This window comes from Alexandromys fortis, unplaced genomic scaffold (assembly GCF_014885135.2).
Source record: "Alexandromys fortis isolate MF-2015 unplaced genomic scaffold, M_Fortis_MF-2015_v1.1 scaffold_182, whole genome shotgun sequence".
Classification (NCBI taxonomy): domain Eukaryota; kingdom Metazoa; phylum Chordata; class Mammalia; order Rodentia; family Cricetidae; genus Alexandromys; species Alexandromys fortis.
This window is the reverse complement of record NW_026068068.1, coordinates 134,889-149,872: the sequence shown is the minus strand read 5'-3', so window position 1 is coordinate 149,872 and position 14,984 is coordinate 134,889. Positions and strand designations below refer to the sequence as shown.

At 43.3% G+C, this 14,984-nt stretch overlaps 1 protein-coding gene across 2 annotated transcripts in view; it reads right to left on the bottom strand.

The window, feature by feature from the left end:
- The window catches only part of Vipr2 (vasoactive intestinal peptide receptor 2), a 70,811-nt gene that overhangs the window by 17,810 nt on the left and 38,017 nt on the right, over positions 1–14,984 (bottom strand). For both annotated transcript variants that reach the window (XM_050120871.1, XM_050120870.1), the window contains exon 5: positions 7,260–7,357. In XM_050120871.1, coding sequence (XP_049976828.1) covers positions 7,260–7,357 — 98 coding nt within the window. The remainder of the gene's footprint in view (positions 1–7,259; positions 7,358–14,984) is intronic.

Here is a 14,984-nt window from a genome sequence, read left to right as displayed (position 1 = left end):
AGAACAACAAAATGAAATACAAAATTTGATTTCCAGAGTTATCACATCATTTTATTATAAATGTCAAATTTCAACAGAAGGATTATAAAGTATTAAAAGAAGCAAGAAAGCTGGATTGCTACTAGGAAAAATGATATAAATAAAACCTTTCCTTTAAAAAAATCCACACGAAGTAGCCCCACTAGACAGAAGCTTAAAGCCAAATGCTTGAATATTTTCAAAGAACAGAATGAAATAAAGAGAACAATCCTTCAACAAATACAGAATTTCCATAAAGAGATGAAATTTGAAGAAGTAACTAAATAAAAATTTTGGATTTGATACGCACAAGTGGCATTAGAAAGTCCCTAGAGATGGCCCAGGGAACTCTAGGCAGGCAAGGGAGGGAAAGTCAGTAAATTTAAAGATCAAAGGAAATCACCCAGTCTTAGAAGCTGTTGTATAGCAATTTGCTCAAAAAGTAATAATTTCATCTTGGAGGAACGTTTTTAAAACTATGCAAGTAAACAAAACTTGCCAGGCTCAAAAATAAACACCTCACAAATCTTAGAAAGTTCCTGAAACTTATAACATTCACAAGGACAGCCCTCAAGCAGTAACAACTTCTGTGTAGAGGAGACACTCTAATCTGTTTAGCAGTCGGCAAGTTAAGAACAGGAACTCCAGGGATGCAGCTTTTGTGAACTATCATGTGGGCTTCAGTGGGCTTTCCACTGATGCTTCTGAGTCACCTGTGTTTCTGTAGCAACCTGTTGTCCATGCCACTGTAACCAGCCACAATAAGCTCACTGGTCCACTGATTTAGACTTAGGTGAAATCGGTACTTTGGTCAGTCCTTATATGTGATAACTAGAATTTGTTCATGTCTTCACAGAAAAAGTTATCAAAAGCAGAATAGATGAAGAAAAACAAAGAAAGCCCCAAAGACATATAAAAATTCTTAAAATGTAATAAGAAACCAAACAATTGAATTAGAGACTAGGCACACATGGGACTAAAGAAGATACAGTTAAAAAGTACATGAGGAGGGCTGGGGAGATGGTTCAGAGGTTAAGAGCACTGACTGCTCTTCCAGAGATTTTGAGTTCAAGTCCAGCAAGATCTGGTGCCCTTTTCTGGCCTGCAGGGATACATGTAGACAGAGCAGTGTATACATAATTAATAAATAAATATTTAAAAAATAAGCACATGAAGAATCTGGAAGGACTTTGTTGGTGAAGTATTTGTTGCACTCGGTGTTAGGACCCAAGTTAGATCTTCTAGACCCATGTGAAAAAACCAGGAGCAACATCGGGGAGGTGGAAACTAAAGGATCCTTGGGACTCAGTAAGCTCCAGGATCAGCAAGAGATTATCTCAAAAACAGAGTGGAGAATGATTGAGGAAAACACCAGTCATTGACTTCTGGCCTCCACATGCACACACATACATGATCTCTTACACACTGTGCACACGCCTATATTAGTGCACACACCATGCACACAAAGGGCATGAGACCACCAAGCACCGCTTCACACTCAGTCTACAGTCATGTATTCTCTGCACCTTGAACAGTTGCATGTATCTGTGTTATTAATCAAGCTTCTCTGGTAAAGGCTGAGAACCGCAATGAGCTGTGTGTATAAAGATAGGTATTCAGAAGGGATCTTGATTTGTGTCCGTTTAGCAAAATAGTGAGTAGTACTTTCACCCCTAGGGCAGGGAAGCTCTGCACCCATAAGTTCTTGGCCAGGTTTACAACACCAGGCATGAGTTGCATCTTGTGTAACAGATCTTAAATCCAATCAGAAGGCAATTGGTTATCCCTTGGCCTAGTTTGATTTACGTTGCTGTGATAAATACCATGACCAAAACCGAAGTGGTGAAGCATGATTAATAAAAACCCAGAGACAGAAAGTGGGATTCAACCTGAAGGTCAGAAAAGCAAAACAGGCAACTACTGACTCTTACCTCTACCTCAGTCCTAACTGGCAATCCTGCCTCCGGGAATCTCAGAATGAGACTGAAACTGAGAGCTGTCTCCTCCCATCTTATATTCCTCTCTAGGGCTGGGATTAAAAGTGTGCACCACTACCACCTAGTTTCTATGGCCAACTAGTGTGACTACTGGGATTAAAGGTGTGTGCCATTGCTGCCTGGCCTGTAAGCCTGATCAGTACCGCTGTTTTACTCTCTGAACTTCAGGAAAGCTTTACTTATTAAAATACAAATGAAATATCACTACAAAGTGGGGGAGGAAAGGCTTATTTAAGCTGACAGTTACAGGTAATAATCTATCACTGAGGAAATTCGGGGAAGGAACTCGAAGCAGGAATGTGGAGCAGAAACCATGAAGGAGAGCTGGTTAATGACTTCCCTTTTCTAGCTTGCTCACTTAGCTTTCTTATATAGCCCAGGCCCACCTGTCCAGAGATGGTGCCACCAACAATTGGCTAGGCCCTCCTACCTCAATCATCAGTCAAGACAATTCCCCACAGATATGACCATGGTCAACCCAATCTGAACTCTCGAATGAGACTTCCTCTTTATAAGTGACTCTTGATAGTGCTAAATTGAAAGTAAACACTAGCCAGGAATCCATCATAAAAACCTAAGGACACGAATTTGAGTGAGTGTGTAAAGAGTCTGAGAGGAGTTGGAAGTGGGGAGGCTATTCGATATACTCAAAATGCATTTCATCTATGCATGAAGCTCTCACAGAATACACTAAAACCATCTTAAAAAAGAAAACAACCTGAAATACCTGCTCCCACAAGTCCCTCTGGTCTCAAGAATGAAAGAGACATCCAACAGAAGATCAGACTTTGCAAATGAAAGTGCTATATGAACTGGGTCTGTTGTGCATGTCTAGATTTAAGTGGAGAGACATGAAATAATGGGGAAGATAGGAGAATGGTAAGGAAATATATGAGAAATGGTCAAAACACCAAACACAAGGGAGGATGGTGTTCCAGGAGAAGAATATGATATGGAAGCAATTTTTCAGGGGGTTCCAGTCAAGAATCTCTGAAACTGATCACAGAGTAACAGATGAGATGTTGACACTGAGACGGATACAGAAGAAATGCCACCAAGTGATGAGTGCAAGCTGCACAAAGCAGGCGGCTCTCAGAGAGATGTTCAAGGGGGAAGACCATGCTTTTAGGAGCAAGCTTGTGCCATAGGCATCTTCTTAAGAGACACAATTTTATCCTCAGTATTCAGAAATATCATTTTAAAAAGCAAGCAAAAAAAAAAAAACTTAAGAATTCACTGCAATGAGACTGTAACCAGAGTCAGCTAGGGAGGCTCAGGAGAAGCAGGGGGATGAGCCCAGCAGGAAAGAAAGTGTCGGTAGAATGGAGAGCAATATGTGGGCTTGCTAAATAAACACCAGCCTAAAATAATAATGTCTATGGGATCTCAATATGGAATTAAAATTTATAAAACAAAAAAGGCATGAATGGTACATGGAGTTAAAATGTAATGTGCTTGGATTGACTGGTAAGTGGTAAAAAGTAGTTTAGAGGTTAACTGCTATAAATAAGAGAATGTGTTGTGTGTTGTGGCCTGGCAGTGGGGAGAGACGGGGAGGGAGGGAGAAAGGAGAGGGATTGGGAGGGAATGTATTGTAAATGTCAGATTATAAGTGAATGAAAATAGAATCTATAGCTAAAAGTATAAAAGAGTGGAAACTGTAATAAATAACTTTGTGACAGAAAGAAAACAAAGAGAAAGATTAAAACTCAAAGTTCGTAATAACTATGCTAAGTGTGAGCTTAACAATGCTGCCATTTAACACACAGTGAGAAATGTCAGTCTAGCTTCAATCTTCTACATGCTGGGAGCCAGGCTTAGCAGCACCACTGGCTGAAGAAGCTGTCTTTGATCCAATGCAGGCTTTGATAACTTTGTCAAAAATTAGGTGGTATAGCTATGTAGATTTAATTTTGGATCTAATGTTCTATTTACTTCTACTATGTGTTAGTTTTTGTGCCAGTACCATGCTGTTTTTGAATTACTACTACTACTATTTATATGTGCAGGGGGTTAGTGAGATAGTAAATTAGTGTAGTGACTTTGGAAGTCAGTGTGGGACTTTCTCAGAAACTAAAATTAGCATAGCTATATGACCCAGCAATACAATTCCTAGTATATACCTCTCCTGGTTAGTTTTAGTTGTCAACTTGAGACAATCTAGAGTCATCTTAAGGAGAAACCTCAACTGAGGAATAACCTAGATCAGTTGGGCATGTGGCCATGGTTGGGAAGGATTGCTTTGATTGATGATTGGCGTGGAAAGGCCCAGTACACAGTTATTTCAGAAAATGAACAAGGGAGTAAGGCAGCAAGCATGTTCTTCTATGGTTTCTGCTTCAGGTTACTGATTGAGTTCATACCCTGGCTTCCCTCAGTGGTGGGCCATGACCTGGATATGTAAGCCAAACAACCCTTTCCTCCCTAACATGATTGAGGTTATGGTGTTTCACTATAGTAACAGAGTTTAAACCAGGAGAAGTCAGGCTGTTGTTGTGATAACCAGATTTTTTTTTGGGAGGGGGCAGGGCAGACAGGGAGAGTTTAAATTTTGAGCTGGAAAAGCTGTTGAGTGTTCAGAGCGTTTTGAGCTGGAGAATGCGGTGAGAAATGTAGACAATGGGAGGGAGCCTGCAGGGCTTATGAAGTTTCAGAAGGAAGTAAAGACTTCGTTAGGACCATTTTGTGCTATTTTAGACTAAGAATCTACAGTTGCTGGTTCATCTGTGGCCCAAGAATCAGCTGTGATTAACAAGAGATGAGCACTGCTGAGGTGAACTCTGCTATGCATCATCAGGACAATAGGAAAGTATCTCCTCAGGCCTAGCACACAGAAGCTGTAACATAAGGTGGCCAAGGCTACATGGCAATGTGACAGTCAAAGTAGGCAGCTTGTAAGAAGTGTCTCACAAAGTGCTGCTTTCGAAGGCATGAAAGAAGTAAGACAGAGGGGGCCAGGAGAGTATCTGAGGCCTGGTGCCTCTAGAGAGGTTATTGATAAAGGTGCAATGTCGGTTGTAGCGGGGGCCAACGGGTATTGGAGATGCCAGGGTTGTGGTTCGTTCATCAAGGATAATGGCAGGTGTGAAGCTGACTGGATCTCACCAGACAAGCTGTGTGTGCTGCTAGTGGCAGCATTGGAGAGTTGGCTGCCCAAACCCTTTAGCGCTATGGGTGACTCCTAGATATTGGACACTGAGCTATAGAATTTGTATTTACATGGTTAGACTTTGGATTTTTCTCTGATCTGATTGTTCCTATTCCCTGCTTCTTCCCACTCAAAATAAGAAGGTAGTTAAGTTGTTTTTGATTTTCAGGAGACTCCAGTTGAGACACTTTGGCTTTTTGAAGAGAATTGTACTTTTAAATATCACAGAACAATTTAAGACTATGACTTTTTTTTTAAGTTGAACCATGTTTTATATTGTGATATTACACATGAGATATTGGTGGTAGGAAAGGAGAAGTTAGGAATTAATAGTGGTGTGTGTGTGTGTGTGTGCGTGTGTGCACGTGTGTTTCAAGTCAACAAGAAGTGGATTTCCCTGGCTAGCCTTAATTGTCAAGTTAACACAGCTTAGAGTCAGCCACCTTAGAGAAGAAGCCTTTACTGAGGTGACACTCTCCTTAGGCAAGTGGACCTAGGCTTTGTTAGACAGTTAGCTAAGGACTGGGACAGCACGCAGTGTTCCTCCATGGTTCTGATTGAGTTTTCTACTTGAGTTCTTTCTCTCAGTTTCCTCTGTGTTGATAATCTTGTCTGTACTCTAACAAATAAAGCTTGCCTGAAGATCAGTGGGTGGAGCTAGCTACTAGTTAACCATAGAGGTCTGAAGATCAGTGGGTGGAGCTAGCTACTAGTTAACCATAGAGGTCTGAAGAGGGAAGGCCTCTTTCTGGTCTGAGGATTTCATAGAGGTACAAACTAGTGGCTGGCTGCTTTGCCTCTCTGATCTTTCAGCTTTCACCCCCTAATATCTGGCTCTGGGTTTTTATTATTAAGACCGATTAAAATGTAGACTCACTCTACATTCCTCAGCGCAGGACTGTACCTGGGAGTTTAAGTCAAACAAATGGTCTTCTCTCCTACTTTGCTTTTGGTCAGTGTAGGTAAACTAGGACAGCTTTCGAAAGACTATTAATAAGTACAGCACAGAATTCCTTGCATATCACAATAGCCAAGTCTGAATTAGTCTAGGTGCCCATCAGCAGATAGATGGATAAAGAAAGCGTGGTGTGTGTGTGTAATGAAAGGTGCTCACCTTTGGGGCAGAGGGTGTTATGAACGAAGATGGCTATGGAGGCTTCTGGTTCAGACAGTGTCCTGCATCTCGAGCCAGTTATTGTATTTACCTCTGTTACAAGTTGAGCGAGGACACATCCTCTTTACTGAATGTCTATGTTACTAAGTCGTATTTGGTTCTACACATGAAATATATGGCTGGCTCTGTGGTATCACCTATGGCGTCCCAGCATATTATGGCGTTGCAGGGACCTCTGTGCAGCAGCAGCACAGCGATTCGTGACTCCTGCTGGTCAGGTGCATATACGCAGCAGGCATCTCTCCTCAGCATCACTTCCTCCTATGAGTGCTATTGTGACCCCCGCACCCGGCTTCTCATGTTTCCAAATACCTGTCCTTTCCTTTAGTGTTTGTTGTTCCTTCCTCCCTCCTTGCTCACCCTAGTTTCCACAGAGTGGGGCTGCAGTGTGGGGCATCACTGAGAGGTCACTGTCAAGTGTCATTCCAGGGGTAGGTCTGATAGATATCAACAGTGTGTGGCTCCTGGATGAGTGGAGCTGTGGTGGCTCACTCATCGTGTCCAGAGCAGACTGTGGATACGTGGCACTTATCACAATGGGAAATGTTTAGGCAAAAGTTGTCAGCAATGTATTCCTTGCTAGGTGTCTTCAAGGGTACCCTATTTTATTTATATTTATGCACATGTGTAACTGAGTTTATGTATATCATGTGTGTATGGGTGGACACGGAGGCCAGAAAGAAGCAAGAGATTCCTTGCAATTGGAGTGATAGGTGGTTGTGTGATACAATATGGGTGCTGGGAACTGAATCCCAGTGCTCTGCAAGAGCAAATAATCCATCTCTCTAGCCCCAAGAACAATCTATCATTTGGCACATGGAAGGGCTCCAAGTCAGGGGCCTAACCCTCTGAGGTACCAAAAGCTATAGGTAAGTTTGCTGGTTTCTTATTGTTTACAGAATTGCCCAGTTTTGCTCCTTACCTGAAGAGGCAGATAATTATGCTTCCTGTTGTAAGAGACATCAGAGAAACACTGTAGCCCAAGGTATAAACGGCCTTCACCAGAATATAAAACGTGATCTATAAGGAAATAAAAGCACACCTGTAAGCTGCTAGCCAAATTCACGGAGCAATAGGACATTCTGAGGTCCTTCCTGTTTATAAAGTACTCTCACATATGCAGAGTGCTCCGAGACAGGAGGCAGGCTCACTCATGTAATTCCACCTCCACATAGAGTCCAGAAGGACCGTCACTTTTTGAACACCTATCTTTTCTTACAAGTCATTATAAAGATGATTTTTGTAAAGAAATATTTTAAAGGGGACTGTACTGACCAAAACCAGGGCCAGGAAAAAGGAAGGTCAATATGAGTGGAACTGGTGGGGTCCCTTCAGTGCAGTAGGGATGTGACAGTCTTCTGGGAATGCATTTCCCAGCAAGACCAGGCGGATACACACATATGGACTTATGGAAAATCACATGGTGTCAAAAGTACATGACCAGTTACCCAGAGGGGCTCTCCTTATAGCATGGCTGACCTTGCAATTTTTATTTCTGACGCTTAGGTTAGTAAGTTTCATGGCTGGAATCTAACATCCAAGCAATCACCAGATATGGGACAGAAGACCCATAGTAACTGCTGTAGAACCACTGGAGACACTATAAAAAATGGTCTCTCTCTCTCTCTCTCTCTCTCTCTCTCTCTCTCTCTCTCTCTCTCTCTGTGTGTGTGTGTGTGTGTGTGTGTGTGTGTGGTCATAAGAGAGAAGACCGGGCACTCACAGGATATCTGAATAGGCTGTACCACCCTCTGTGTTCCAAGCCATGCTTATTCTATACTTTTTGGTAAAGCTAACTCATGTATGAAAATGGAGAATATACCTATTCATTTAGGATGGATTTTATTTTTGTCAAAAAGTCCTAAAATAGACATAGCTACTCTTATCAAACCTCATGGTTATGGTACAATAAAGACTTCTGTCAGGTACAGTAGCACATGCCTGCAATCCCAGGACTTAGGAGGCTGGGGTATCAGGAGTTCAAGGCAACCTTCACTGCATAGAGTCTGAAGCAAGCTTGGACTACAAGAGGCCCTGATAGTAAAACATAAGAAGTTTGCATCTTGCTACAATACCAATCTGCTAGGCAAGTTGTATCCATTAATGCAATAGTGACATGATCATCATGGGGAAACAACTACTCTATTACTGCATTAGAGGGCTTCTTCACAGGAGGGATTTTATGTCTGGTACTGTGAACCTCGTCAAGAGCCTATGACTGGGGAGACAATAAGCCATAACCTACTGGCATTTCAATAAATGGCCGTGTTTCAAACTGCATTATAAATATGCTTATCGCCGTAGATTCGTGCTGCTCTCAAGATTAATTAGAAAACCTTCTTTTTGCAATGGGTAGTGTGGTTAATACAGAGACTCCTAAGTGGTCAGAGTACTGAGAATAAGTAAATATGACTATTCAGCTGTAGATGGGCCATCTCTACCTATTTCCATCCATTCAAGGCTCAGGGACCGTAGAAAAAAGAGAGGTCAGAAAGAATGCAATAGCCAGAGGATGAGTAGGAAAGTTGTGAAATACTGACTTCTGGAAATTACATCGCTGTTGAACACATCAACTCAAAGCAGCTGTGGTTGCTTGCACAAGCCTTGCAAAAAATCAAGCCAGCCAAAATTCCAGCGTGGACTGAAGAGGGCTCTCAAGGCCACGCTGCAGTGGTGAAGCTGTTGGTAGTTGATGGCTGCAGAGAGAGAGAGTCACTTTTCTTTGGGGATATGGATGCTGATAAGCTCAAGCCCAGTGCATGGTAACATGCCCAGTGCATGGAACATGTGGTCAGTATTAATTTGACTCAGGGTCTGATGATGATGGTGGTGGTGATGTTGAAAAAAAGAAAACATGAAATTGGAGAGGAGATGGGACAAGGTATCCTGGATAAACTGGGGAGAGGTTGGTGGGATGGATATGATCAAAATATATTTTATAATGTATTAAATTCTTAAAAATAAAAATACTATAAAAAGCTATTCAGGGGTCTGTTAGGTTTGCTCATAGGAATGTTAAAATTCAACCATGTTTGAAAGCATCACCCTATTAATGTTGAATTGTGAGAATTCTTCTTGTTGGTGCTAGCATCCCATAAAGTGCTGGTCCCAGGTAAGTAGAGAACATAGAGGTCCATACAACCCTCTGCCATCTGCAGTGGCGCCACCATGGCTTCATGGCTTCCTTCTCTCTCCTCGCACCCCCCTCATTCTTACTTTTTTCATTCCCCAGCCCATCTTCACTTTTATCTTCCCTTCCATTTATATTCACAGAAGTCTCCCCACTTTATCTTCTTCTCCCCATTTCCCTATCTTATCTGCACCCTCATTCTTTCTTATTGATTGTATTGAGCTATACATTTTTCTCTGTTCCCCTCCCTTCCTCTCCCCTCTCCCAAGGTCTCCATGCTCCTAATTTACTCAGGAGATCTTGTCTTTTTCTATTTCCCATGTAGATTGGATACATGTGTGTCTCTCTTAGAGTCCTCATTGCTGTCTAGGTTCTCTGGGATTGTGATTTCTGGGCTGATTTTCTTTGCTTTATGTTTAAAAACCACTTATGTGTGAGTACATGTGATAATTGTCTTTCTGGGTCTGGGTTGCCTCACTCAATATGATGTTTTCTAGCTCCATCCATTGTCTGCAAAATTCAAGATTTAGTTATTTTTTTCTGCCGTGTAGTACTCCATTGTGTAAATGTACCACATTTTCCTGATCCATTCTTCAGTAGAGGGACATTTAGGTCCTTGTGGCATGATTGAGCATCTTTTGGGGATATACCCAAAAGTTTCACTCTCATTCTTTATAATGCTCATCTTATCTGCCTTCTCCTTACATCCTCTCTAGTCTCCTCATTTCACCCTATTATACCCACTCCCTCATTCCCATTTCTTCTCTTCTGTCTTAGTTACTTTTCTATTGCAATGAAGAGAGTATGACTAAAACAATTTATCAAGGGAATCATTTAATTGTGAGCTTGCCTACGATTTCAGAGAGTGCCTTATGAGCACTGTGGTGGAGCACGGCCACGGGCAGGCAGGCAGAGGGTGAGTTATGAGCACTGTGTTGGATCAGTAGAGGAGAGTTGACATCTTATCCACAAGCAGGAGGCAGAGAGATAAGGTGAGACTGGGCGTGGCATGGGCTTCTGAATTCTCAAAGCCTATCCAGTGACACACCTCACTCAACAAGGCCATGCCTCCTAATCCTTTCTAACCAAACATTCAAATATATGAACCTATGGGGGTCATTATAATTCAAACCACCATACCTTCCTATATAGCTCATGATCATTTCCCTGCAGCACCCTGTTTGGTCAGTGTATTAGTTACTTTCTATTGTAGTGATGAAACATCATGGACAAGCAATTTCGAGAAGCAAGAGTTGTTTGGATTTATGGTTCCTGAAGGATGAGTCCATCCATGACAGAGAGGTACAGAAGCAAGCAGCAGACATGATAGATGGAGTAGAAGCTGAGGGCTCACACCTTTAATGGCAAGCATGAGGCAGAGAGAGCAAACTGGGAATGGCATGTGACTTTTGAACCTTCAGTCCTTGCTCCCAGTGACATTTTCTAACAGGGAGGTCACACCTACTGAATAGTGCCACCTGGAGAGTGCCAACTGGGGACAATGGGGCCACTTCATTCAAAGTATCACAGTCAGGTTCCCTTCTTTGAATTCTTTCGGTGTAAACATACTTAGTAAGTTTACACTTGATTATATTTGGCCTTAGTCTTTCTGGATAACCTGCTATGATTAAGCATTCCTTACCTCAACTTTACCTCCTTACCCTATTCTGCCCCATAGTAGTTGGCAACACAAAACTCTGGAGTGCTGTTACTAGTGTGGCCTCTTAGCCTCTCATGATGTCCTGTCTGGGAGGACGGGGGACGCCATCTGATCAGCTAAATCTGGGCATGGGAGGGAAGGTTGAGCTTGGAGCCCTGTCATCATGCAAACATTTCAGGATTGGTGCTGTCCAAGGTCCCACAGCAGCTCCCTGGGAACACAGCAGTCTCCCCTGCTGGTGTAGGAATGCATACATGTCTTACTGACTGAAGGGACAGACGTGTTAGCAATGCCTCCATAGGAAAATAAATGTACAAGTTTCTTCTACCTAGCCAATAAAAACAACATATTTTGGTGACAAAGGTATTTCAGCCCAGCTGCTTTCAGCACATGTACCACAGACATCATATCAGCAATCCAGAGATCTGTGAGTGTCATCATCACCTCTGTACCTGAGCTTCTAAGACTCCACTCCAAGGTAACAAATGAATACTATCTCAAAAAAATCATGCCACTCATTCATTGTGTGAAAATGGAATACCACACATGCACACATGCATGCGTGCACACACATACATGTACACCTGGCTAAACAACTATGACTCTGAAGTCAATATATCCATTCCTTTTATTCACCTAAAACATTCACCAAGTGCCTTCTGGAGCCAGGGATGTCAGTGATGTAAGCAGACAGGAAGCACAGCTTTCAAGGGACCTGTGTGCACAGAGATAGACAGCAGGCCTCGTGCATACAGTAAAATTTCTGATGAACTGAAATCCGTACAGAAAGGGCATCAAGTGAGAAACTTTAACATCCAGGAGAAATATTAACAATAGGGCACTTGTTCAGCATGTATAAGTCCCTGTGTTCTGTACTCAGCACTGCCAGCACACACACAAACACACACACACACACATGCATGTGCGTGCACACACACATACACATGCACGTGCAGACATACACACATGCACACACACATGCATGTGCAGACACACACACATGCACACACACATGCACGCACAGACACACATGCACACACAAGCATGCACATGCAGAAACACACACGCATGCATGCACAGACACACACGTACGCATGCACGGGACAGACACACACCAAACCAAACAAACAAATGAAGTAAAATAGTTCCACCTCAACGCTAATGAAAAGACACAGGACAGCACAGAAAGGAGCACTGACTATCCAGACCACCCTGAAACCCCAGCATCTAGACACTCTCTCTTCTGCCAAGCTCCCCAAGCCCCTCTGCTGAAGTCCCAGTTGCCCTACTGGTATTGTTCTCATCATAGCAGCTCTGTCCCGGCAGAGCTCATAAGGCCCTGGGTGCCTAGTAGGCACAAGTGCATGGTGTTTAGTGAATGAAGCATGACCCATGAATTAGGGAGTTGTGAAGTTCAGATGATTAGCGCAGCAATCAATTGGCCCAGGAACTGAGATGGAACAGCTGTTGAAGGCAAACAGGCTCTCTTTCAAAGCTGTGGCTGTTGCCTGGGTTCAGGGACTCTGGTGGCCACAGGATTGGACAGCCTTGCCTGGTAGTGCCAGGGACCAGGCTGGCTTGCTGGTGTTTTATCTACCTCACATCTCTTTCTAAAATCTGACTCAGAGCTTGACCTCCAAGGGAAGTTCCTCATATACACTTGGAAGAATGCCGGTCAGTAGTGGAAGGATCATTCTAGTTAATGCTTTGTGAGAAAATTAAGTAGGTTAGCCTAACTGTGACTTACCTCAGGTGATCAAGGTGAGCATATATTTTGGTGTGGCAAACGAAGGCATTAGTCCCACGGTCAAGGAAATGAATTTAGACACAGGCAGTAAGTACCACTGAGTGACCAGGACAGTGCTCAGAGTCTCTTCAGTCATGGGGCTATTTGACCATCTTAGGAAACCTCAGTATTTTTCCACAAACCATCTTTGTAAACTGGCCACCCTGGTCTGGAGCCTCTTCTGGAACTTCCCCATCAGAGTCAGGGATGTGCCTTGCTGCTTCTAAGAAAATGCTTTCCAGTTTTTGCCCATACTATAAGACATAAAGGACAGCAGCACTTGGCTCCCTGGAAAGAGAGAAGCAAAGCTGCTGCCTGGGGTGGGCAAGCACACGCCCAGAAAGCCATGAAGCAACAGCAGAAAATAACAAAACCACCAGCTACACAATATGGCAAAATGTCTATAAATAAACTTTAAAAAAATGTCCCAAAGTAAGGAACTGACAGAGTACAAGATAGATACCGAGTCAGTATGAGGACTCCACTGTGGGGCAATGATACCTCTCTTCATCCCAGGTAAGACTCATTACAACCAACAAGTCCCTCTTGAGGCAATGGACACAAGACCCGAGAAAGCCCAGCTGAGGGTGGGACTCAGCTGTGATGGCTTGGAGTGAGGATGAGCTTCCAGACCTGAGGGGGGCTTCCAAGGACTAGCGAGGGCAGGAAAATGGATGTAATTCTGGGAGAAGGATGAAGTTCTCAGTGAGAAGTTATATCTGATTTATCAGAGTTCCTGAAAATGCATTCCAGGTATATTAGCTGGCTGATGTGAGGCTTTGCTAAGAGGAAACACGAGGTGTCTGGGCATCTGCTCGCACTGTGAGGATGGCTGAAGGATACAGGGACGGAAGAATCCAGGAAGGAAAAGGCAAGCAGACTGCGACTTGTACTGCTAAACTTATCTTTCGCAGATTATGGAGACCAGTGTGTGTGTGGGAAATAAAGCAAGGTTCTTAGTGGATAGAGTGCTGACTGGGCAGGGAGGGAAAAATGCCCACAGGAAAACTGGCGAAGGAGAGAAACTAACACCGAACAAGAAAGCAAGTGAAGAAAAACCGAGGAACATCTCCCAGCCCTATCAGTGACAAGCAAAATGGAGCCTCAGACTTGGTATCTTTTTTCTCATTAATGAAAAGAAGTGGAATTCTGTGTTGGTGGGTACTGTGGCTCAGTATATGTGCCCTCCCCGCCATCCACAGACAGAGCCTTGCTCGGTGACCAGATCTTGAGGGATGAGCTCACGAGGAAGGAATGGTTCATCCCTGACACAGTGCACAGGTAGCTCTCTGGGGTGGGGGTCAGGTTCTATCAGACCCAGCATCTGCCAGCGCCCTGACCATGGACCTGAGCTTCTAGAACAGCGAGGACCACATTTCTGTTGGTAACAAGACACTCCAGCAGCAATGCTTGGTCAGAGTAGCCTGGACCAAAACAAAGTCCTCTTAATGATGGCCATAATCATACAGGAACTTGTCTTATTTGAACCAACAAAAGGATATCAAAAGATAAAGGAAAAAACTGTTGCTCAAAATTCTGCCCATTTAAAATAGCATTTATTGGGGACTTGTTCTGTCTGAGGTACTGGAAGGCAGGGATGGCGGAGGAACAGCACAACGCTAACTTCAGGGATGCATTCATCCGCCGATTCCTAGTGGCTTGGATTTTGGAATAAAATGGGATACTATCCAACCCAGGCCACACTAACAAATGGCTTATTTCATGTTAGTCTGACTTCCGGTTTCCACACATGGCCTTTGCAGATCCTTATTAGAGTTTTGGAACTACCGTTAGCCTGTTAAACAGCGTCTACACCAACAGCCCAACAGTAAGGAAAGCACCATGCTTTTGATTAGGAACTGGGGTAGGGCATCTCAGAGGTTTAAGGCCATGATGGTTCTCTCTTGGCCTTTAGCCTACTGCATTCCAGAGTTTTGTGCCATCTTGGAAAAATGGGTAAATTTTGAAGAGATCACCTGGACCTGTCATGGCGCTGAGAAGCTGTCAGCTTAAGGTTGTTACTGGGAATACTTGAAAGAGGGTCTGAGTCTCATGGGACAGAATTCCTAAG